At 34.9% G+C, this 23,340-nt stretch overlaps 1 protein-coding gene and 1 pseudogene across 5 annotated transcripts in view; one reads left to right on the forward strand and one right to left on the reverse strand.

The window, feature by feature from the left end:
- NLGN1 (neuroligin 1) overlaps nt 1-23,340 on the reverse strand; it is a 784,978-nt gene that overhangs the window by 532,092 nt on the left and 229,546 nt on the right. The window contains exon 3 of one of the 5 annotated variants that reach the window (XM_060393549.1): nt 1,750-1,809. The exons of the other annotated variants lie outside the window; for them this stretch is intronic. Within the exon in view, the coding sequence (XP_060249532.1) occupies nt 1,750-1,809 (60 nt within the window). The remainder of the gene's footprint in view (nt 1-1,749; nt 1,810-23,340) is intronic. 5 annotated transcript variants of the gene reach the window in all.
- Nucleotides 13,944-14,749, forward strand: LOC105603230 (peptidyl-prolyl cis-trans isomerase A-like; annotated as a pseudogene).

Consider the following 23,340-nt stretch of genomic DNA (forward strand, 5'->3'; position numbering starts at 1 on the left):
CATAAAATCAGCCATCAAAATATTTTTTTAAATGGGATATGATGTAAACAAACATTGTGAGTATTCTGGGAAAATTTGGAGTTTACAAAGTTACACACCAAGCAATCTGATAACAAATGTCTAAGATTTAAGCATTTTCAGAGGATTTAACAAGTCTCCAGGTCCCCAAGTGTAAGCTGTTTTCATAGAGCACTAGGAACAACAACCCATGTCCTCACGGTGAATAAATGTCTTTGATGTTTTAATTCTTTAGATTTCCACGAGGGTTAAAAAAAATCAAAAAATTTTTTTGATATTATAAATTTATTTTTAGCTATTTAGCATTCACAATGCTAAATTTAGCATTCAATCCTGGGCAGCTATAAAGACTTATTTCAAGTATTAATGACTGTGTTGTATTTAACCTCAACCCACTGGTAGTATTCATGGCAAATGAATATTTAATCAAATGTCATAAATTTCATTTAATCAAAATAATTCTTAAATGTTATAAAAATATTAACATCTAATAAAGTTTTAAAATATTTAATAATTTGGTTCTATAATTTTCTATTCTGAAGTAGTTTATTAAATATATACACTTTATGAAACAATTTCAATTGTTTAGTAAGAACACATTCATAGTTGTTCCTCATGGAACTAGCACTTCTGCTGGCCTGTGTGTGGATTATCTTGTTTTGGAAAATCTTTCTTACCACATTATTGTTTTTATGAGATTTCATTTCCAAGGTTCTGGGAATTATTTTTAAACCTAAGATTATATTAGTCATCTCTATACGAATCATAACTAGGGTGACATTAAAAAAAAAAAGAAAACTAATTGGAGGCAAATGAACTGAAAGTCTCAATGGGCCTCTCTAGACACTCCATTTAATACCAGGTAAAGGTACGTAATGGAATGAGAAATCTCAAATCAATCTAGTGAGTACTTACATGTACAGAGTATATCAGAATTGTAAGTCATAAGAAAGTTGGAAAGAGAAAAGAATTTTTATATTAGTACAGTATCAAGACATTATTACTTATAGTTAGCAACGATCTGAAATTCAGAATATTTTACTTGCCCATCTTCAAATTATGTGCCTTTGATATTAAAAGATATTCATTTAATCTTCTCATGGTTCTTAAGTGGTTAAATAAGGTTTACTATAATTATCTAAATAGGTGTATGCCTTTCACATCCATATGATTGTATTATTGATGTAATATTTAAGCACACAAACAGAAAACAGTATTTTTTTAACCTAAATTATATTGCTCAAGAAACACTTTATATCAGCTTTTAGCTTGACTTTTACTTTATTAGGTGTGGTTTTTTTTAAACAAATATAAAATGTCAAAATGAAACATTTTGTATTGGGTAAAATATTTACATAGATTAGAAAACATGCAAAATGCATACAAAGAGACTACAGGGAAGAGATTGTTGTTAGTTCAAAGAATGTGGACAAGTTTCAATCAAAATGTGGAATGAAACATATCAAAAGTCAGTTCAAGAAAACAACAACAAAAAATGCCCCTCTTTTCAAAACGTTGTAATGGTTGGCATCAAAATCAAAGTTTAACATTCATTTTTTTAAAAATTAAAAATGTATATTCATATGTAACAACAAGCAAGAAGACAAAACACATCAAAAACGGGAATTAAAAACAACTCTTCAAAAAAAGACAAGAAGCAAAAAAATAGAAAAGGGTGGAAAAAATGATTGAGGCCCTTGTCATGCAAATAGGTTGGGTGGAGAAAAATACCTTCATCTTCAGCACCGTCATTATCACCTAAATCATCTGTCTGTTTCTTTGTAAGGGGACCTAGGATTGAGAACGGAGAAATGGAGGGAAAAAAAAAAAAGACATTTCAAGAATAAACAAGACTGAGGGGAAAAAATAAGTGCAAATACTAAAATTCTCAAGGATTATTTCCAAAAAGCGTGGGGGAGTGATTTCATCAAAGTTGGTTATCTATTTTGTTTGAGAAAAAAAAAAAATTCCCTTTCCCCAAAATATCTCACAGATTTGGCTTGTGAATATATCCAGCATAAAAAATACATATGGTTTGAAAGTCACATCATAAGCAAAGGAAATGATTTTTTTAATACCAACTGCATACAAAAAAAGTAAACAGTTTTATTAGCTGAAAGAACTTAATTTATTCAGTGTCTTTTCTAATTTGAATTGGTGACAACAATAAAGAAAGTAGGCCAAACTCATTCATTAATTTGGGACAATAACATTAGGGAAAACAGAGATGTAAAAATTTTTAGGGTTTTTTCTTTTCTTTTTTTTTTCTTCTGTTTTATTGTAAAAGCATTAACACTTAGGTTTTACGCATTTTTATGTCACACATTTTCCACAACTGATTTTTTTTTAATTACTTGTCATTACACAAATATTTCCCCATGTGTTTTGATTAAAAAGGAGCCATGGATTTAAAACCTTTGCAACTTGCACAAATGTATGAATAAATCATCTCATCACTTGTTAGAGCAAAGGTACCACTGTAGACGTCAGTGTTGATAATTAAGGTAGTTACAGAGTCAGGGCTTATATTTCATAATCAATTTAGAAATATAACAAATTATGCCCTAGTGCAATTTCATGCCCAGTGTAGTTATTTATAATGGGTCATGTTTTAGGATAATAATTGTATTAAAATACTGTGAATGTTTAATAAATATTTTATTATTCTTAACAATATCAATTTGCTAAGAATAAAGTAGGGGAAGTCAAAGGCCATATGAAAGTAATTTTAAGCATCACATAATTGACATATTCAGCACACAAAAATGCATGTGAAGCCCTGCATTTCTTTTTGTTTCCACAAACATTTAATTTGTATGACATTTCATAATCCTCATGCAAGAAGCAATCATTACAAACACATAACACTCAAGTTAAAAGACAGCCAACCACATAACCATAAGCAAGAGAATTTTGTCATGCATAAAATAACAGTTATAGAAAAAGGAAGGAAAAAAGAGGACTGAACGCCATATGTCGATTTTAATAATATAAATAGTAAAGAAGCAGGCATTAATTCTAAGCACACTTGATAGGAAGGGACTGTTAAACATTTTGAAATTTCTAAGTCTTTTCAGCAATTACCACGTATTGTTTATAATTCAAAACTACATTTAATATCACAGCCTTCAGAGAATAAAAAATACCATCCCAGAAAACAGAAGGGAAAAAATGAGACATATATGAGTATCATCAGCTCAGAGGGACGGCCTTGAAAAATAGTAATAACTGGCAAAGATCAAAGACTGGACATAGAGAAATTGATGATGTAACAGAAGGGACCCATTGATTACTCAGTTGTAAGGTGATGGTTTCAAGCCCATTCCCAATACAGAGGGGCTCTACACAGTAAATTAAATGGTAAATTTCGTAGTCCTGCAAGTAATCATTCCATTGAGAAGAAAAACTAGATGAAAGCAATAGTTTATAAGTAGCACTCCTTTGCAAGTTCACAGAAATCAAAATTTCTTGAAATAACCCTGTTTAAATGAAGAAATTGTCCTCAGTATTATAAGATGTTCATGCAACAATGTTGCTGCATTTCTGAAAAATAGAAAAACATTAATTTTGATTTTAAAATTACTGTATCAGAACTGTATTTGAAATATTGAATATCTTACATCATGTAAAATATTAGACTTAGAAAAATGTTTAACTTTTCTGTAATTACCTAAAGGAAAAAATCAATAAACCTCAACAAACATATTTTCTTGCATTTCTATTTTCAAGGACATCATATAAAAATTATGGTTTTATTTACTAGTTAACAACACAGATTAAAGTACAGGATAGTTTCTTACTGATGCCAAAACACATCTGTTTTCCAATTTTAGCTAAATTACTTAATTTGCTTAAGTCTTGGCTATATTAGGAAACCCTTAATGTGAGCTCAATTTTTTTCTTTGCTACAGTGTTATTTCAATAATTTTTGGAGACAAACGTAAACCCTATCACAATTACATTAACTGTGTGGCTATATATCTCTCTTGGAAGATACCTTTCTCTCTCCTCTTAGGGTGCCCAAGGCAATTTACACGATTCCTTTGGGAAATCATTCAGGTTCTACAGCCAAGAGTCAGTGGTTTTACATACTTTGCTGCTAAGTCACTTCAGTCTTGTCCGACTCTGTGCGACCCCATAGACGGCAGCCCACCAGGCTCCCCCGGCCCTGGGATCCTCCAGGCAAGAACACTGGAGAGGGTTGCCATTTCCTTCTCCAATGTATGAAAGTGAAAAGGGAAAGTGAAGTCGCTCAGTCGTGTCCGACCTCAGCGACCCCATGGACTGCAGCCTTCCAGGCTCCTCCGTCCATGGGATTTTCCAGGCAAGAGTACTGGAGTGGGGTGCCATTGCCTTCTCCTTTGCATACTTTACACACATACAAAATTGTTAGCTCCTGGTCTACATGAGATAAGATAGCAAAAAAAATAAAATTTATTAACACAATATCTCCTAGTTGTCTGCATGGCGAACATAGTTCTCAGTTGCTATCTTGCCTCTGGGTCTATATTAGTAGATAAACCAGGAAAACAATACTATGTCTGTGGGAGAACTTTTCCACACAGAGAATGGCTGAACCAGCTTTTTGCTACATTATTTATAATCACTTTTCATATTCAGAAAGTTGCAATGATCTTAACTGATGTGAGATAATGATTACATACATACACTACATGGAACATCTTTTACTGTGGCAATTCTGAAGGGTTAGAAACATACAGGTACTGCTTTAGCATTATGAACAGATGAGGGCATCATTATTCAAAGGAAGGGTTAAGCCACTTTCTCAACTAAATAATTCCATTTTTTGAATACTATTTGAGAAAAAAGAAAGTGAACTCAGTTGTGTCCGACTCTTTGCGATCCCATGGACTGTAGCCTACCAGGTTCCTCTGTCCATGGAATTTTCCAGGCAAGAGTACTGGAGTGGGTTGCCATTTCCTTCTCCAGGGAACTTCCTGACCCAGGGATCAAACCTGGGTCTCCTGCACTGCAAGCAGATGCTTTACCATCAGAGCCACCAGGGAAACCCTAGTGAATACTATTTAGTAGGTTTTGTTTAAAATCTTGTTGGATGATATTAAATTGTTTCCACATTATGGGTTTCAGTAGCATTTTAGATTTTAGTGGGTCAAGTACAGTTGGGTTTTGGGCTGATAATTTTCTAGCAAGAAAAAAAAAGGATTATAAAAAGAAAGAAAACAGATTTCCTTTATCTTATGTGCCTAAAGGCACTAAGAACAAATATCTGAGAGGTTTTGGGTTGCAAACTGAGAAACTAGAGTAAATATGTTTATGGATTATAGAAATAACTTTACATGATCTCAAGATTCATCATTCCCAGGCTGGAAAGAAAACCATTTCCTTGATCTCTCTTCTTTCTAGAATATTAGCAACTCTGTCTCACTTTATTTCAATCTGTTACTATTGATGTAATTACTGATGCTTAAAAATTTTAAGTAGAAATATTTTAAGGGGTAATTGTCATTAATTTTCTAACAAAAATAGGCAACCACTATTTAGAGACTGTGCATTCCAGCAAGTTGATCACCATGACTTCCTCAAAGGGCAGAACATTTACCGTTCATCATAAATAACAATCATTATCAACATTCCAACCACAGCTTATGCTTCCTTTAAACTACAAATAGTGCATCTTCAAAACCAGCAGTTTAAATGGGCATCTTAAATCACCAAAGTATAAAGGAAATGAGTCCTCCTCAACCTGAGTGTGGAAGTGATTTATTCTATATTGAAACTCCATAGGGTCTGCCTTCCTTGAGGAACTCACTCATAACTCTTATGAGAGTTAATAAGAAGGTAGATCGCATGTCTTTTTGAAATGAAGTGAGAGTAATTACTATATTTTATATCTCCCACAGCCAATAAATAGATTCAGTGGTGAAACAACAGGACTAACAAAGGTACAGAAACTCCTAACCATGAACTTTGAACTCATTTAAATCCAAAATAGTTCCTTTTCCATTAACGTAATTCAAAGTATCATCCTTTACAAAAGATGCATGATGCATTCTTACATTTCAGAATCTGACCACAGTGCCTTTTATATTTTGAAAAAGGAATAAAAATATCAGCATTTCTCTGTAGTTAACTGTAGATAATTATGAGCACTGAAATAATTACTATCCACCCACATTAAAGCTGCTTTTTATCATTCCCTTTGATGAAGGTCTAATATACTTTAGGTCTCAAATACATTAGAACTGATTATAAATTCCTTCATTACAGGTTCAATTCAGCAGAAATTATTCATACTTTGTGTCACACAAAAAATGGCAAGTAGGTTGAGGGTGTCACTAGCTTCTAATTCAGAAAGCTGTCCATGAGAAATGTGTCCTTCTTAAGAGAATCCATGTGGAATTTTTGGAATTATTGAGAGCTCCAGGCTCCAGTGAGTGCCACCATCATGGAGATGGAGAACCCTGGCTAAAGACAGTGCTGCACTCTTTCCCTGCCCTCTTTACCCAACAGCGTTTGAGGTAAACTGACTGTAAAAGGTTCCTAAGGCAGTTTCCACACAATGGGAAAATCTAAGAATGTTGTCATTGTTGTTTTGGAGCCACTGGAAGCAGGCTAAATCTTTTCAGGGATGGTGTTAGGACAAATTTATTTACAACACTAAGATCAAGGATGTAAAAATCTATGTCTGAAGAATATATGGAGGACAACACTAGACTTCAATACAGTTTAAATAAAAATAGAAGTATATTACTATATCTGATTTTTTCCAAATTGATAAACATTTAAATACAATGACTTTAAGAAATCAAATATCACAATAACTGGTGTCATTGAAAAGGTATTAAATTTTACCCACTGAAATTTATTCTATTTAATATAACTGTAATATATATCTCTTAAGAATGTAGAAATGCATGAAAGTAATTGACTTGGAATAATACTCATTAAGTTACTAATATTATACTACTTAAAGTTATCACACTTCTTAAACGATTATATGAACATTTATCAAAATATTATACCGAAAATACTTTTCCTGAAAATTTTTCAATTAAAAAATATTTTTTAATAATGCCATAAATCCACATTATGATAAAATTAAAATGCAATGCAAACAGCTGTAATAAAATACTAGAAGCAAACTTTGGAACAACTGATAGTTTTCAAAGAATCTATCTATTGTGCAAATTTTGATGGCACTAATATCTCATTCATGACGTTTCAGTATCCTTTAGGTAAGCTGACTGTTTACGCTAGCGGTTCATATGTACAAATGCTATGGAAATTGATTTCCAAGGTTATGAAAGCAGCAGCATTCTCTATATTTATCTTTGTGTTTGAAGAAATTGCCAATATGAACACAAAACATATTCCCTCAGACAGTTCTTTAGGGAAGAATACAGATGTTTGGGAAAAATACATGACATTTGGGAAAAAAAGAGACACTGTTATTAGAATCCAGAAAGAGAGGAAGAACAATTTTGGGTGGTCCCAGAGTGTTCTAAATAGTGTTCTTAGTGTTTTAAATAACACTGAACTGAAGAAGTACTTATTTATATTTATATGAAAAGTGAGTTTTTTCTTCATAAAATTACTTTGACTACAACCCTTAAAGTCAAAATAAAAATGTCTAAGATCTGGGGGAAAATTTTTAACTAGATAAAAAGTAAACTAAGTTAACCCCTAATCTGAGCATCACCAAATTTATACATGCTCATTATTTTTTAACACTATATTTATTTGATTTTTTAAAAAATGCAGATGCAATATTGCAGAGCTTGAAGAATGTCAGAATAATGTTCCTTTCCCATCTGGGACAATGTGGCTGTCTGCTATATAAACCCTTCAGTACTTTGAGGATACATTCTGTACTGCCCTAGCTTTCCACATATTATCCAGAGATGTACTTGGAGTATGATGAGGATACAAGTGCCATCAGATGCTCAGAGATATCTCAACTTGGCTAGATGATTGGGATGGCATCAATAGTCCAACTTCCCTCTCATGGCTGCCAATATTCAGGCATTCAACAAATGTTTAATATACTATGTTCTGTCCTCTAGATATACGGTGGGCAAAAAAGCAAGACATTTTCCCTTATGAAAATTTCTTTTGTAGAGAAAGAAACAATGAATAAATACTCACACACATAAGTGCATATTCAAAAACTGTGTTAAGGATATTAAGTCTTGATGTTACCAGATGTTATACAAGGGGATCTGGTTGAGCCCAGGCAGTTTTCACTGAATAAATGCAATATAGCCTAATTACTGAAGGATAAGTGAGTACCAAAGAGTCGGACACGACTGAGTGACTTCACTCACTTCACTCACTCACTCACTCAAGCAGGAAAAAAGGCTGCAGATAGGTAAGTAGGGTGGGAAGCTGTCAATATAGCACGTGCAAAGTCTTAAAATGAGAGGGAACCTGAAGGTCAGTGTGGCTGCCATCTATGGTGCAGAACAGAGTAGTGGGTGATGACAATGAAGAGACAGACAGGCATCATTCCGAGCATGCAGCTCTTTCAGTCTGGGGAATTTTTTCTTAATCCTAAAAGCAACACGAAGCCATTTAAAAGATTCAAGCACAAACTGATAAACTCTGTTCTATTTGAATCTTAAACAGAAAATCAGAAAGAGGCAAAGTCATTCTAATAAATATGACAGAGGAAATTTTATATAGGTTTTGAATTATATTGTTTATTAGACAAAAATAGCTATATTAGAAGAAATTAGATCAGGAAAAGGAGTCTATAGTATCTTATTCTATTACTGTTTGCAAATATGTCACCAAAAAATGAAATCTAAGACACTAGCATATCTGAGATTTTATAAATATTTTAAAGCTTTCTTTTAAATCTATACTTGGATTTATTTTGCCTGAAAATTAATATATCCTAATTATTCTTATATTCATAGAAAAATATAGCCCACAAGCTATTCCTTCTTGGATATTTCATTCCTATCTCAGTATATCAGGGATGTCCAGCATGTCTACCTCAAAGTCTGTTTTAACTCCTATCATAGGTTTTGCTTTTTCTTTGTTTCTAAACTATAAATCTAGAAATAATCTTGAACCATTCCTTCTTCCTCCCTTTTGCCTTAACCAGACTTCATTACTTTTTCAAGAGAAATTTTGTTCCTGTCACTTTTTCCCCAAACTATTATTAGCCTGGTCTGTGGCCACCGTTACCATATGCTTGAATTATTATAGTAGTCTTATAGTTGCTCCCACTGTCATCCAGACTCTAGACTGTCTCCCAAGTCATCCTGTAGTCCATAAATTTTCGAAGTAGTAGATTACAATAGTTGTGAACCAAAAAAGAAAAAGATTTAATAATCATCGTCAACTAAAATATACACACATTCAACTCTTTCTAAGACTAAAATTGCAAGAGCTCCAAGGGAATGGGAATGTAAAAGCATGTATAACAATTTTGTACTGTGAGTTTTAAAATAGTTATAAAGACAGATGAAAACTAAATATAGTTTAACACTCATTTTGATGTTTTAGAAATTCGTGAGCAAAAATAAGATTTTTTAAAATTCAAAATGGAAACAAATCATGTAAAATGTTTTTTAAATACAGTTCAGATTAGTGTTTATTAAACACTACTTTTGTTGTTTCATTACTCTGTTTAAAAATGTTTACTATCTCATTATTCTGTATTATCTTAGACTAAATGCCCAAGACTGAACCATAAGATACTCCTATTCTTTCTAGATTTCATCTTTTCATTCTACTGCTTTCCAAAATAAATCACATCTGAATTCTAATAAATATTTAAAGAGGAGCTAACACCAATTCTTTATAAACTCTCTCAAAAAAGATAAGAGAAGAGAATGCTTCAAGATTCATTATGCGAAGCCAGCATTACTCTGATTATCAAGATCAAACAGACTACAAAAGAAGAAAATTATAGGAATATCCCTGATAAATGTAGATGCAAAACTCCTCAACAAAATTTTAGCAAACCAAATTCAACAATATATTAAAGGAATCACGTACCATGATTGAATGGGATTTATTCAAGGATTTATTGAACCATTCAAGGATGGTTCAATACTCACAAATTAATGTGATGACACCACATTATTAAAGTAAAAGATATAAGTCAAAGATCATCTAAATAGATATAGAAAAAGTACTTGGAAAAATTAAGTATCTTTTCATGATTAAAGAAAAAAAGAAACCAAAAACTTTTATCAAATTGTAAGTGGGAAGGTATCTCAGCTAACAAGAGTTCTGTATAACAGACAAGTGTATAGCTAAAATCATATTCAGTAGTGAATTACTGAAAGCTTTTCCTCTAAGATTAGAAACCAGAAAAGGATGCTTACTTTCACCACTTTTTCCAACATAGTACTTGAAGTTCTATCCAAAATAATTAGCGAAGAAAAAGAAATAAAATATATCCATCAGATAAGAATAAGCAAAAACTATGTATTTGCAAATGACCTGATATCACATATAGAAACTGTTAAAGTTATTAATACACTGTTTCAGTTAAGTTTCAGAATACAAAATCAATATATAAAAATCAGTTGTGCTTCTATAGCAATGAAATATGAGAAAGAGAATTTATGAAAACAATCTGATATACAACACCATCAAAAAATTAAAATTCTTAGTAATATATTTAACCAAGGCAAAATATTTATACAGTAAAAATTATAAAACATTGATGGAAGAAATTGAAGAGGACCCAAATAAATGGAAAGATATCCCATGTTCATAAACTGAAAGAATATTTTTTAAAAGCCCATACTACTTGCAGGGATCTATAGATTCAGTGCAATACCTATCAAAATTCTAGTGTCATTTTCTACAGAAATAGAACAAAAAAATTCTAAATTTTGTATGAAACCTCCAATACTCCAAATAACCCAAACAATTTTAAGAAAGAATAACAAAGCTGGAGGTGTCACACTTACTGACTTCAAACTGTATTACAAAGCTATAGTAATCAAAACAGTATGCACTCATATAAAAAATAGATACACAGATCAGTAGAACAGAATAAAGACTCCAGAAATAAAAACATGCATAAATGGCCTATTAATTTTCAACAGTGGAACCTAGAATATACTATAGAGAAAGGATAGTTTCTTCAATAAACAATGTTGGGAAAACTGGACAGCTACATGCAAAAGAATGAAATAAACCCCCATCTTACATCATACACAAAAACATACATACATTTTTTAATAAAAAATTAATAATTCATTAATTAAAACTCAAAATGCATTGTGACTTGAGAACAAAACATGAGATATTAAACTCCTAGAAGAAAACATCTTTGTCATTGTTCTTAGCCATGATTTTTTAAAAAATCTGGTACCAAAAGTAAAACAACAAAAGCAAAAATAAACAAGTGGAACTACATTAAACTAAAAAACTGCACAGAAAAGGAAACCATCAATAAAACTAAAGGCAACCTATGGAATGGGAAAAAACAATTGTAAACCCCATATCCAATAAGAGGTTAATGTCTTAAAATGTACAAGAAACTCATTCAACTCTGTAGCATGCAACAATAAAAATATTCAGAACATGAATAGACGTTTTTCCAAAGAAGACCTACAAATGATAAACAGGTACATGAGAAGGTTCTCAGCATCAATAATCATCAGGTTAATGTAAATCAAAACCACAATTAGATATCACCTCACATCTCTTAGGATGTCTCTTATCAAAAAGACAAGAGAACAAATGCTGGAGAGGATGTGGAGAACAGTGAACACCTGTACACTGTCAGCAGGAATGTAAATGGGGACAGCCATTATGCAAAGAGTATGGAGGTTTCTGAAGAAGTTAAAAGTTAAAGTACCATATGATTTAGAAATCCCTCCTCTAAGTATACATCCAAAGGAAATGAAATCATTAACTCAAAGAGATATCTGTACTTCCATGTTCATAGCAGCATTATCCACAAATAACAAGGTATGGAAACAACCTAAGTGCCCATCGGCAGATGAATGGATAAAGAAAATGTAGTGAATATATTTACCACCCCACCCTTTAGTTAGTGTGTTAGTCATTCAGTCATGCCTGACTCTTTGCAGTCCTATGGACTGTAGCTTGACAGGCTCCTCCATCCATGGAATTATCCAGGCAAAAATACTGGAGTGAGTTGCCATTTCCTTTTCCAAGGGATCTTCTCAACCCAGGGATTGAACCCGGATCTCCTGCACTGCAGGCGGATTCTTTACCGTCTGAGTCACCAGGGAAGCCCGTATATACACACAATAGAATATTACTCAGCTTCAGAAAAGAGTCTGCTTTGTAGTAAAATGGATGAACCTGGGGGGCATTATGGTAAGCTAACAAACCAGAAAGACAAACAGACAAATATTAGATGGTGTTAATTAACACATGGAATGGTTAAAAGTCGAACGTATAGAAAAAATATAAAAATAAGTGGTAGGGTTTGTAAGGTCTGGGAGTGGGAGAAATAGAGAAGGGTAAAAACTTCATAAGATGAAGACAGTCTGAGGATCTAATGCACAACATGATAACTACAGCTATAGGTGATAACACTCTACTGTATAATTGAAATTTCTAAGAGAGCATAAGTTAAATATTCTTACCAAACATATGTGAGGAAAAACCAAATAATAAAAATAGAATGCTTTTCTTCCCATTGTAAGTCTTGTCACTATTTCATAGAAGCATACCCTTGCACTCACACCTTGTGTGTTTTATCCTATAGCATTAATTCCTTAAAGTTCTATTTATAACAAACTCAGAGAGGAGAAAATAAGACGGATAATCATAGGGCATCTCCTCAACAATAATATGTAAAAATTTTTTACCCTGAAAAAAGGAGTACTACTGTGTGTTTCTGCCTCAACTGCTATATTCAGGATACGAAGAAGATGCAGTTCTATATGCCTCAGCAAGACCTGATTGTGAAAATACCTTGATTCTTGGACATCACTCTATTTTAGGTCCATAAGTTAGATAAATAAATTGAGCCAGTAATTATTAAGATCCTATTATCCAAGTGGGTCTCACAGGGAAATAAACCTGTGAAGACAAGTTCTCTAATGCTGAAGTCCTAGGTAAGCCTAGTGGCTGAATGTGTGTTCCTGAGATGACTATGTGAGTTTCCAGTCTCCTGCATGCCTGTCCTTGTTAATCATCTGTGATCCCCAATGAAACAGTTTTACTCTTTCTACTCCACGTACTCAAGCCCAAGTGGGTTGACTCTCTCTTACCATGTGAGCTTGAATCTGTTGGGGACACAGTTCTGTGCTCTTTCTCACCTGATGCAATAAATGTCAAATTTACACTGGATACTGTAGAAACACTTTTGAATCCAGTGATCAAATGGCCAGATTCATAGGGCAGACACTAGAGCTGGAAAGGGACCCTAGTGAGTGACTATCAAATCCTCTTGCTTCACAGGTCCTCAACAAGACAAAAGTAGAGCATGAAATGACTTTACCTGGCCCCAGAGCTGGTCAAAAGCAGAGCTAGGTCAAGATTTCAGGTTTCTTACCTAGTTAGCTCCTTTAAAATAAGTCACATGGCAATAAAGGACAAGCAGGAAAATGGAAAAACTGAGTGTGGAAGTATCAGATATAATGTAGATCTTTTTAAAATGAACCACAAACTGATAGACTTACCATAATTATATTACAACTAAAAGCCTTTAGGACTTCCCTAACCAGTATTTCATTTAGAAGTAATCAAAATCAAACTTTAAATAAAAATGAATATTTATAGAAACACCTTTAAATGGAAAAACTAGAAAAAATATTAAAAACAAGCCAATAGACTAGGAAGGACGAAGATCACAGAATTTAAACAAAATAAGTAACATAAGTTAAGAGTAACAACTTCCTCACAGTGAATATTATTAGTAAACTAAATTGTTATGGAATAATTTAAGTGCAGATAAATGAAGTAGTCAACCTGACTTAAAAGAAGAGCAAGAGGCCTTGCAGACGCCGCCACTCCACAGCCTCCCGTGCTGTCTAGCCATGATCAACCCCACCATGTTCTTCAACATCACTGTCAACAGAGAGCCCTCGGGCCACATCTCTTTCAAGATATTTGCAGACAAAGTTCCAAAGACAGCACGGTGGTGACTTCACACGCCATAATGGTACTGGTGGCAAGTCCATCTATGGTGAGAAATTTGATAATGCAAATTTCATCCTAAAGCATACAGGTCTTGGAATTGTCCATGGCAAATGCTGGCCCCAACACAAATGGTTCCCAGTTTTTCATCTGCACTGCCAAGACTGAGTGGTTGGATGGCAAGCACATGGTCTTTGGCAAGGTGAAAGAGGGCATGAATATTGTGGAAGGCATGGAGCGCTTTGGGTCCAGGAATCGCAAGACCAGCAAGAAGATCACCATTGCTGACTGTGGACAAATCTAATAAATTTGAAATGTGTTTTACTTAACCACCAGACCATTCCTTCTGTAGCCCAGGAGAGCATCCCTTCACCCACATCTGCTTGAAATATCCTATAATCTTTGTGCTCTTGCTACAGTTCTTTGGGTTCCATATTTTCCTTATCCCCCTCCAAGTTTAGATGGATTGCAAAGTTATATTTATGATTATGAAATAAAAACTAAACAATTAAAAAAAATAATAAGAGCAAGAGCAGCTAGGGCTAATGCACAGCCATATAAGCCAATGAAATAGTGAAATGTTCTGTTGTTCAGTCACCTAGTCGTGTCTGACTCTTTGCGGCCCCATGGACTGCAGCAAGCCAGGCCTTCCTGTCCCTCACCATCTCCCAGAGTTTACCCAAGTTCATGTTCATTGCATAGGTGATGCCATCCAGCCATCTCATCTTCTGAAGCCCTCTTCTCCTTCTGCCATTGATCTTTCCCAGGATCAGGGACTTTTCCAATGATTTGTCATGCAGATTGGATGACCAAAATACTGGTGCTTCACTTTTAGCCTCAGTCCTTCCAGTGAATATTCAGGGTTGATCTCCCCTAAGATCGACTGGTTTGATCTCTTTGCTGTCCAAGGAACTTTCAGGAGTGTTCTCCAGTACCACAGTTGAAGACATTATTCTTGGGTATTCTGCCTTTTTTGCTGTCCAGAAAATGCTCTGTACAGGTCAGCAAATTACTGATTGTCCAGAAACCTCTACTCTAGCACCTCAGATGCTTTAGCTCTAGCCCCTTCCCCAGATGTCCTCAGTGTAGCAGATTTAAGAAACTAAAGGATTGATGCCTGGCACAGCAGGGGGCTCCCAGCACCAAGAGACATCACTATATAGGCTGATAGTCTTTCTGACTAGACAATTTATATTTTAAATATTACCTCTGGACTAATCTGAAAGACATTTCTAAACCCAGAATCCTATGACTCTAAATGTATTTCCTAAAATATATAGTAATACTTTTTGGTATTGTGAATGTGTTTAGAGACAGATATGTGTGTGTGTGTGTCCGTGTGTGTGTGTATGTGTTTCATTATCTGTTGTTTGCTGTTGTTCAGTTGCTAAGTCATGTCCAACTCTGCAATCCAATGGCCTGTAGTACACCAGGCTCCTCTATCCATGGGGTTCTCCAGACAAGAATAGTGTAGTGGGTTGCCATTTCTTTCACCAGGGGATCTTCCGGGACCAGAGACTGAACTAGCATCTCCTACATTGGCAGGTGGATTCTTTACCATAAGCCACCAAGAAGCCTGTATATATAGGTTTAGAGACAGATACACACACACACACACACACACACACACACACACATATAGTTTCAAATACTGACTCTTTCATGTGCTGATTGTGTAATTTGCAACCCACTCCAGCGTTCTTGCCTGGAGAATCCCAGGGCCGGGGGAGCCTGGAGTCTATGGGGTCGCACAGAGTCAAACACAACTGAAGCGACTTAGCAGCAGCAGCAGAACATATTTTTTAACTTCATAGATTCTTACCAGCCCAATGCCAATGCCCCTTAAACGTTGTTGTAATAATTAAGGTACCTAGGAAAGGGCTTAACATAGAGAAGTTTGGTTAAATTTTTGCTTGTCTTTCACCTCTCTCCTATCCATTGACTCAAAACAACTTCTTAATATGCACACACATACACACACACTCACACATATACTTCCTTTCATAACATGTTCTAAAGAGAAAGGACTTAGAATTAGGTCATTCCCACTCAGTCATCTACCAGCTATACGACTTTTGCAATGTTCTTATGCTCTGTATTACTCAAGCATCTTTAAATATAAAGTTGGAAAATGCCAACAGAACAGAATAGAATCCAGTAAGACTATGTTAAAGTACTTCTTCACTCAAGAACAATTTCCCTGTTATCTATACATAGCTCCATATTTTGACAATGACAATACGCCAGAAATAGCTTTCTGGATGATCTTATGTCTAACAAATAATGGATTTTCATATATTTTTAACAGTTAGGCTAAGCCAAGCAGTTCAGCATACTGATTAAAGCAGAGGTTCTAGAACTCTGCTACCTAGTTCAAATCCTGCCTTGGCTAATTACAAGTTCTTTGATCTTAATTTCTCTATTTCTTCATTTATTGGTTTGTAAAATAAGGACATTAATAATGACAGCTACCTATGAGGTTGTTATAAGAACTAGACAAAAATATCAAACTGCTTACTTGATACAACGTAAATAGGCAACCAAAATACTAGCTATTGTAGTAAAGTAGGTAGTATTATCTTTAGTTAATAGTTTAGGAAATAGAAATTAATGAACTTGTTCAAGAAAACTGATACTATATTAACTACTCCACATGGTTGATCACACTGACTCCTCACAACTATTTCAAATCCCAGGATTATTATTATTCTGTTAACAGGTGAATTGGAGAGGGAGTCTAGGGAATAGAAAAATAAAAAAAAAATTAATCCAGTACCTTTTTCTGTAAACAAGGAGCCAGGATGTGGACCCAGATATGTATTATTCTGAAATTCATACTATCAGGACTATTCCATGCCCTCACAGAATATCACAAAAATGTTTTAAAAATTGCGTTCAGGGAGATCAAAAGAATAGCAGTTAAAATCCAAGAGAATCTCAATGAGATGGATATATATATATCTGAAATCTGAGACTCCTTACTCACACTGCTTCTAATCTGTTACATGGCATAGATGCAGTGAAATGATGAAGAAAACATAAATGAAACAATTACAAATGTGGGAAAGTAGAGCATAAGATGTGCTGAGTAACTCTTCTACGGTATGAGGAAAGAGAAACAAGACTGTATACACAGGATTAAAAAATAAAGACATGTGTGAGTACTGTGCTCTGCAGAAGGAAGGAGTCTCATAGATGTCCTGTCCCTAACAGAGACATTGAGTACACAGGAAACTAGCTTTATACAAGCAAAGCAGCCTGGAAGAAGTCAGGAAGCATGAGCTATTTAGATGGAGAACATCACATTTGAACCAAATCTGTTACTTTGTCCCTGGGCTAAGGACCCCACAGGCACATTAGAGCCTAGATGAAGCTATGAGCAATTGCTCTCACAGTTCCCAAAGGCCTTACAGGCATGAGACGGTTTACCACAAAATGACATCTGCCAGGATCTGTGAGCCCAAATTACTAACGAAAGAACTAGGTTCTAGGTTGAACTCCACGATTTAATCTGTGTGACACTGTTCAAGTTACTTCACATCTCTAAACCTCCCTTGCTTTAGCTGTAGAAAGGAAAAGACAATGCCTTCTATCCATCTCAGGAGATTATTGTAGAATCAAATAAGATGATGTCTATGAACATATTGCAAAAGGCTTTTCCATAGGAACCTTGTATTACCTAATTATTAGTAAGTGAAGCATAAATCATGGGGACTACCAATTACAAAGGTCACAGTTATGACACAAAGAACTGGCTGCATCACATATTCAAAAGTATCTGTATTATCTTAAAAAAATCCACATATACTTAAGACAATTATTAAAATAAAAATCTACTTGCATCCTTACATGTCTATAAAGAACAAGTTTTGGAATCAGATTTCCTGTTGCTGCATTCTGGCTCCACTGTCCTCCCTATTGTCAGACTTAAAGCAAGTTACTTGAAAACCCTGGCCCTTGATTTATCCATCTGTTAATTGAGAATAGAAATATTATGAAGCTCATATATTAAACGTGGTAATAGGGCTTCTCTGGTGGTCCACTGGTCAAAATCTGCCTTGCAATGCAAGGGACATCAGTTCAATCCCTGGTTCAGGAAGATCCCACACGCTGCAGGGCCACTGAGCCCATGTACCACAAGTAATGAGCCTGCACTCCAGAGACCGCAGGCTGCAACTACTGAGCCCAGCGGGCCACAACTACTGAGGGCTGTGCAATATGCCCTAGAGCCCATGTTCTGCAATAAGAGAAGCCGCCACAGTGAGAAACCTGTGCACAGCTGGAGAATGGCCCCCGCTCGCTGCAACTAGAGAAAGCCTGTGCACAGCAACAAAGACCCAGCTTGGCCAAAAATAAATAGATAAATTAAAAAAAAAAAAACAACTGGTAATATATCTGGTACTTCTAAGCCAGTCTCTGGTACATTTTTAAGGACACACTAAATATTAAGAATTATTATTAAAATAGTAATTGAAACATTAAAAAACTAGATTAATTGATACTAGGGCAACTGCACAATAAAATAATGGAAAGTAAACATTCCAAATGTATTTAATAAAACCATTACCCTTTTGATATCTGGCCATTATAGATTTGAAAATGAAAATTTTTTTCAAAACAACTTTCTTTTTTTATCATTTTTGGCAAAATGTCAGGTCTGAATTTGTAGCATTATAAAAAAATACAGAAAATTTAAAAGCAAAATGTCATAACAATTCTTTATTTCCATTGTAATAATAATCATCAAGAAGAGAGTTGACAGGTTTGAGACAAACTAGCATTCTCATACTTTACCCAGTTAAGATGCCAAAATAAATTTTGCAGAAAGGTTTAGAATGATATTCAGGATGAGATTATGCTTTTAAATTATTTGAACATTAAAATATTCTTGTTCATTCTATTATCATCTCAGACATTCTAGCTTTATTTTATAATGTGTAACATTTTTTAAAAGGTGAAATCACACTATAATAAGCAGTTGCTTGAGGGTAACCCCACTCACAGTGAGCCTTTAAGATGCTCAGTTTAAGAATATCTATAATAGGAAGCATGACCAGTGAAAGCTTGCATTCTATTTTGTGCATGAACTGTGTTTTGGGGAAACCCATGAGCAAAATTAAGGCATTTGATCTTCAAAATACAAACATGCCATCTTAAAACAGGCTTATCTCTCAAGTATTTAATAGTTACTGGATTACAAGAATCAATGCGGGATAAAAGGCCCCATGCTTTATTGATTTCTCCTTCCACATATTTTCATTCTACCCTTTAAGCCATTAAAATGCCACGAATCAAGCTACTTTTTGCAAGATAGTCCAAAATAATAATACTTATCAAAGATGACATATTTAATACTTATATTTTGCTATTGGCAATCAAGAATGCCTTTGAAGAAAAAAAATGTACCCATATAAATATAAATGCTTTTATATTTAATCTCCAGTATTTTTATAATGAAAACAGAAAGCACATTTTTTTCAAATATGAAAGTCACATTTGATTTTGTGAAATATTTCATATTTAGATAAACAGCCACGTCATGAATATCACAGAATTTTTTTTTAATATAGAAAACTGGATACAATTGTATTAAAATTTAAAGCAATAAAAAATATGCACTTGACTTCAGGCAAGAGATGTGTTTCAAAAATTTGCACGTGAATCAATGTTTGTAAGTTTTAGATACACTAAGAGAGGTTTCAGTGTTGAAACCCTGTAGTGAATTATTTGGATAAATAAATCCCGTTTACCAGAGAATAATCACTCCAGTGTGTGTTTTCTGAGTTACCATCCCTATGTATTTCCTCTCCGACTAGGATTACATCTGTATTTGGGCTCCCCAGGTGGCCCAGTGGGTAAAGAATTCGCCTGCAGTGTAGGAGACACAGGAGATGCAGGTTTGCTCCCTCGTTCATCCCCTGGAGGAGGGCATGGCTACCCACTTCAGTATTCTTGCACGGAGAATCCCATGGACGGGGGAGCCTAGAGGGCTACAGTCCATGAGGTTTCAGAGTTAGACATGACTGAAGTGACTGAGCACACACATGGTATTTATTTAGTATTAAAACCCAGCTTTGCTTGGCCATGTTAAAAAACACTAATGTTTAAATTGCACAGAATTAGAGTTCATTTATCCTTTGTGATTCATCTGAAGATTACTTTTCATTGAGAGCAAATTAATTTCAACATGATTTTTTTGAAATGGAGTAGAAATCTGTAGGCAACTAAATTGTTCTGGACGTTTCCGATTAAGCAGATGGACAATGAAAAGCCTCACAAGAGAACAAGAACATAAAAAGACTAAAATGGTTCATCATCTTAAAAAAGGAAGAAAGAAAACTGAATAGATAGATTCAGGACAATTTCAATGTACAAAATTCACACTTAGAAAGCTTTCCCACACTGCCCTTTTTCTGCATTTGAACTTATCTTTCAGAATTAATGCCTATAAAAAAATCAGAACAGTTTAGTTCTTCAGACGGTGCTTCTCCAACATATGTGCATAAAACACCTAAGGAACTTATTAAAAATGACAATTCTTACCTCCCCTTTCTCCTGAGACTGGTCACGGTTCAGCCAAGAATCCAACAATTTAATGATGACTGAGGTCCGTTGGCTAAAATTTGAGGAAAACTTGTGTTCTAGATTCTTTTCCTATTTGGGGAATCTTGACTCTTTTTTTCTGTTTTGACTCTCAACTAGAGTAAATGGAAAGTTGTCCATAAATATATTAAAATTGACCACATTGCGTACGTGCTTGGCTATGACACATATCAGCTGTAAACGTCTGTGTGACTGCAAGCTCAAGGCTAACGATGCCTTCTCTTTGAGAAGACAATGTCCAGAAGAAACAAAGTTGCCCACTCCAAATAAAGTTGTATTTTGTGGGAATGTTTAAATAGATAGAAGGTAAAACTATCATATATGTATATAAAATCAATGCAAACACATATGTGCCATTAAACATACTAAGTAGCTCTATTCCTTTGCTTTCATATTTATAAATCTACTAAAGAAATAATCTTTATTTCAAAGCACTTCACACTATACTGGCAGGAATAAATAAAACTTATTTGATTCTGACAAAATTTTTGATTCTTTGAGGTTCAGCTATCAGCAGGGATATCTACTTTACTGTGGCACATAATGGAAGGAAAAAGGCTATGCTGCTGCTGCTGCTGCTAAGCCGCTTCAGTCGTGCCCGACTCTGCGACCCCATAGACGGCAGCCTACCAGGCTCCGCCGTCCCTGGGATTCTCCAGGCAAGAACACTGGAATGGGTTGCCATTTCCTTCTCCAAAGGCTATGCAGGAAATCCTAAATTGGGAAAGGTCATTTTTAGACAATGAACCCAGTGTGAAGCAGTTCAGAACTTTCTGTTTTAGAATAATTAAGGAGTGTAACATAAGGAAGATGTGAAAATTGTCAAGAAATATCCAAGGGGGATAAACATCAAAAAGTGAGAGACATTTACTCCCTAGAACATAATGAAATGAACAGAAGTATAAAAATGCAATAGGAACAGAGTACAGTGATCCAAGGGTGGTGGCACCATCTGTGGCCTGGGAAATGAGGAATTCTTGATCTTCTGTCTAGTGCAGGAGCCAGGGAAGCAAGGGACTACTATTATATAAAGAGCTAAAGTCTTATTCTCTTTGTCTACAGACTGTGGTATCTACAGCTCTCTCCTTGTTTACGTGTGTGTCTATCGTTGTGTGCACGGATGTTACATCTGCTTCTGTCTGTGTTGTTTCTTTGTGTGTGAGCATCTGTGAGTTTTTCTGTCTAGTTAAACATGTGTTTCATTTTTGTGGGGTTCCATGTCACTCACTTTGCTTTGGTCTAAATGGCTCTGAATGGATGAGACTCTGCCCAGTTATGTCTTGCTGCTTATTTGCATGCTTCACTCTGCCTTGTGCATTTCTCTGGCCAGGCACCTGCTTTTCTTCTATGTCATATATATTTCTCTGTGTCTCCATTTATGAGTCTCTCTTGCTGCTTCTGAATGTCTTTGACACGCTGTGTCCCATTCTGTTTGTGTTTTTTTGTGCATTTTCCTCTGTGAGCCTCCCCACTGCATCTCACTGTATCTCTACAGTGGCTGTCTCTGAGTTTGTTGTGGATGGCATGCATATCTCGTTCTGCATTTTCCCCCTGTGCAGCTCCCTTTCTCTCTCTTTTTGTGCCTGTGGGTATAGTTTGTTTGTGAGTGTGTGTGTCTTTCTTTTGCTCCCATTTATGTGTGCATCACTGAGTGGTTATCTCGTTGTGTTCACTGTTCTCTGTCTGTTTCTCTGTTCAGCACGCCTGTGGGAGAGTAGGCAGACAAGAGAAGTTCCCGTGATACACGCCCTCTCTCAGACCCAGTCTGACAGTGAAAAGACTTAAGGAAATTATCTAGCCTTTTACTGCCTCTAGACAGAGCTACAGCTAACATATTCCATAGAGAGATGTTAATATTCATCTTCCTTACCTTTTCTAATACATCTGTTGACACTGAAGTGTTATACTTAGAATATCTGTTCTGTGATCTAAATATCTTTAAGCCCTATTTCCTTAAGAAGAAATACATGTATAAAAGCAACTTTTTGTAGGATTGGTGTGAAAATTACATCTTCTTAGCACACGACCTGCCACATAGTTGGTGTCCGTAAATTCTATCACTACTTTCAGGGCATAAATTTTTGTTGAAAAGTTAAATTCCTCTAAGGAAAACTGCTACATAATCAAATACTTTAAAGAGAAATTATGTCACACAATGTCTCTACTTTTTAAAAATCACAGAAGAACATTATAAAAGGGACCTTGTCAAAGAAATATTATGACAACTTTTTGGATGGAAAATATATTAGAAAACAGATTTCCATACTTTCAGTGACCCATGGGATTAATCCAGTAGCTCTAGATTATGCACTTTCTTAGCTCATTTAAAATAAAACCCAAATGACATCTACAGCATGAGATAACCTACTGCATCCTGTTCCCATGGAGCAGGTGAGGACATTGAGGCCAGAGAGACTGACTCAGTAACTTGTCTTAAGTTACAGGCCACAGTGAAAAAAAGTGTGCTACCAAGACCCATTTCCTTCAGGTTTATACTCCATGCCATTTATAATGCATTTTTCTATATCTACTATGAATTTCAATTTTTTTCATTTAGTGTATCCTGTAAATAGATATTTATTCATAAAGTTGAAAAATCAATCAATAAATATCAAAGTACATTGAAAAGTCATGGTCCCATCTCATCTA

The sequence above is a fragment of the Ovis aries genome, chromosome 1, assembly GCF_016772045.2.
Source record: "Ovis aries strain OAR_USU_Benz2616 breed Rambouillet chromosome 1, ARS-UI_Ramb_v3.0, whole genome shotgun sequence".
NCBI classification, from domain to species: Eukaryota; Metazoa; Chordata; class Mammalia; order Artiodactyla; family Bovidae; genus Ovis; species Ovis aries.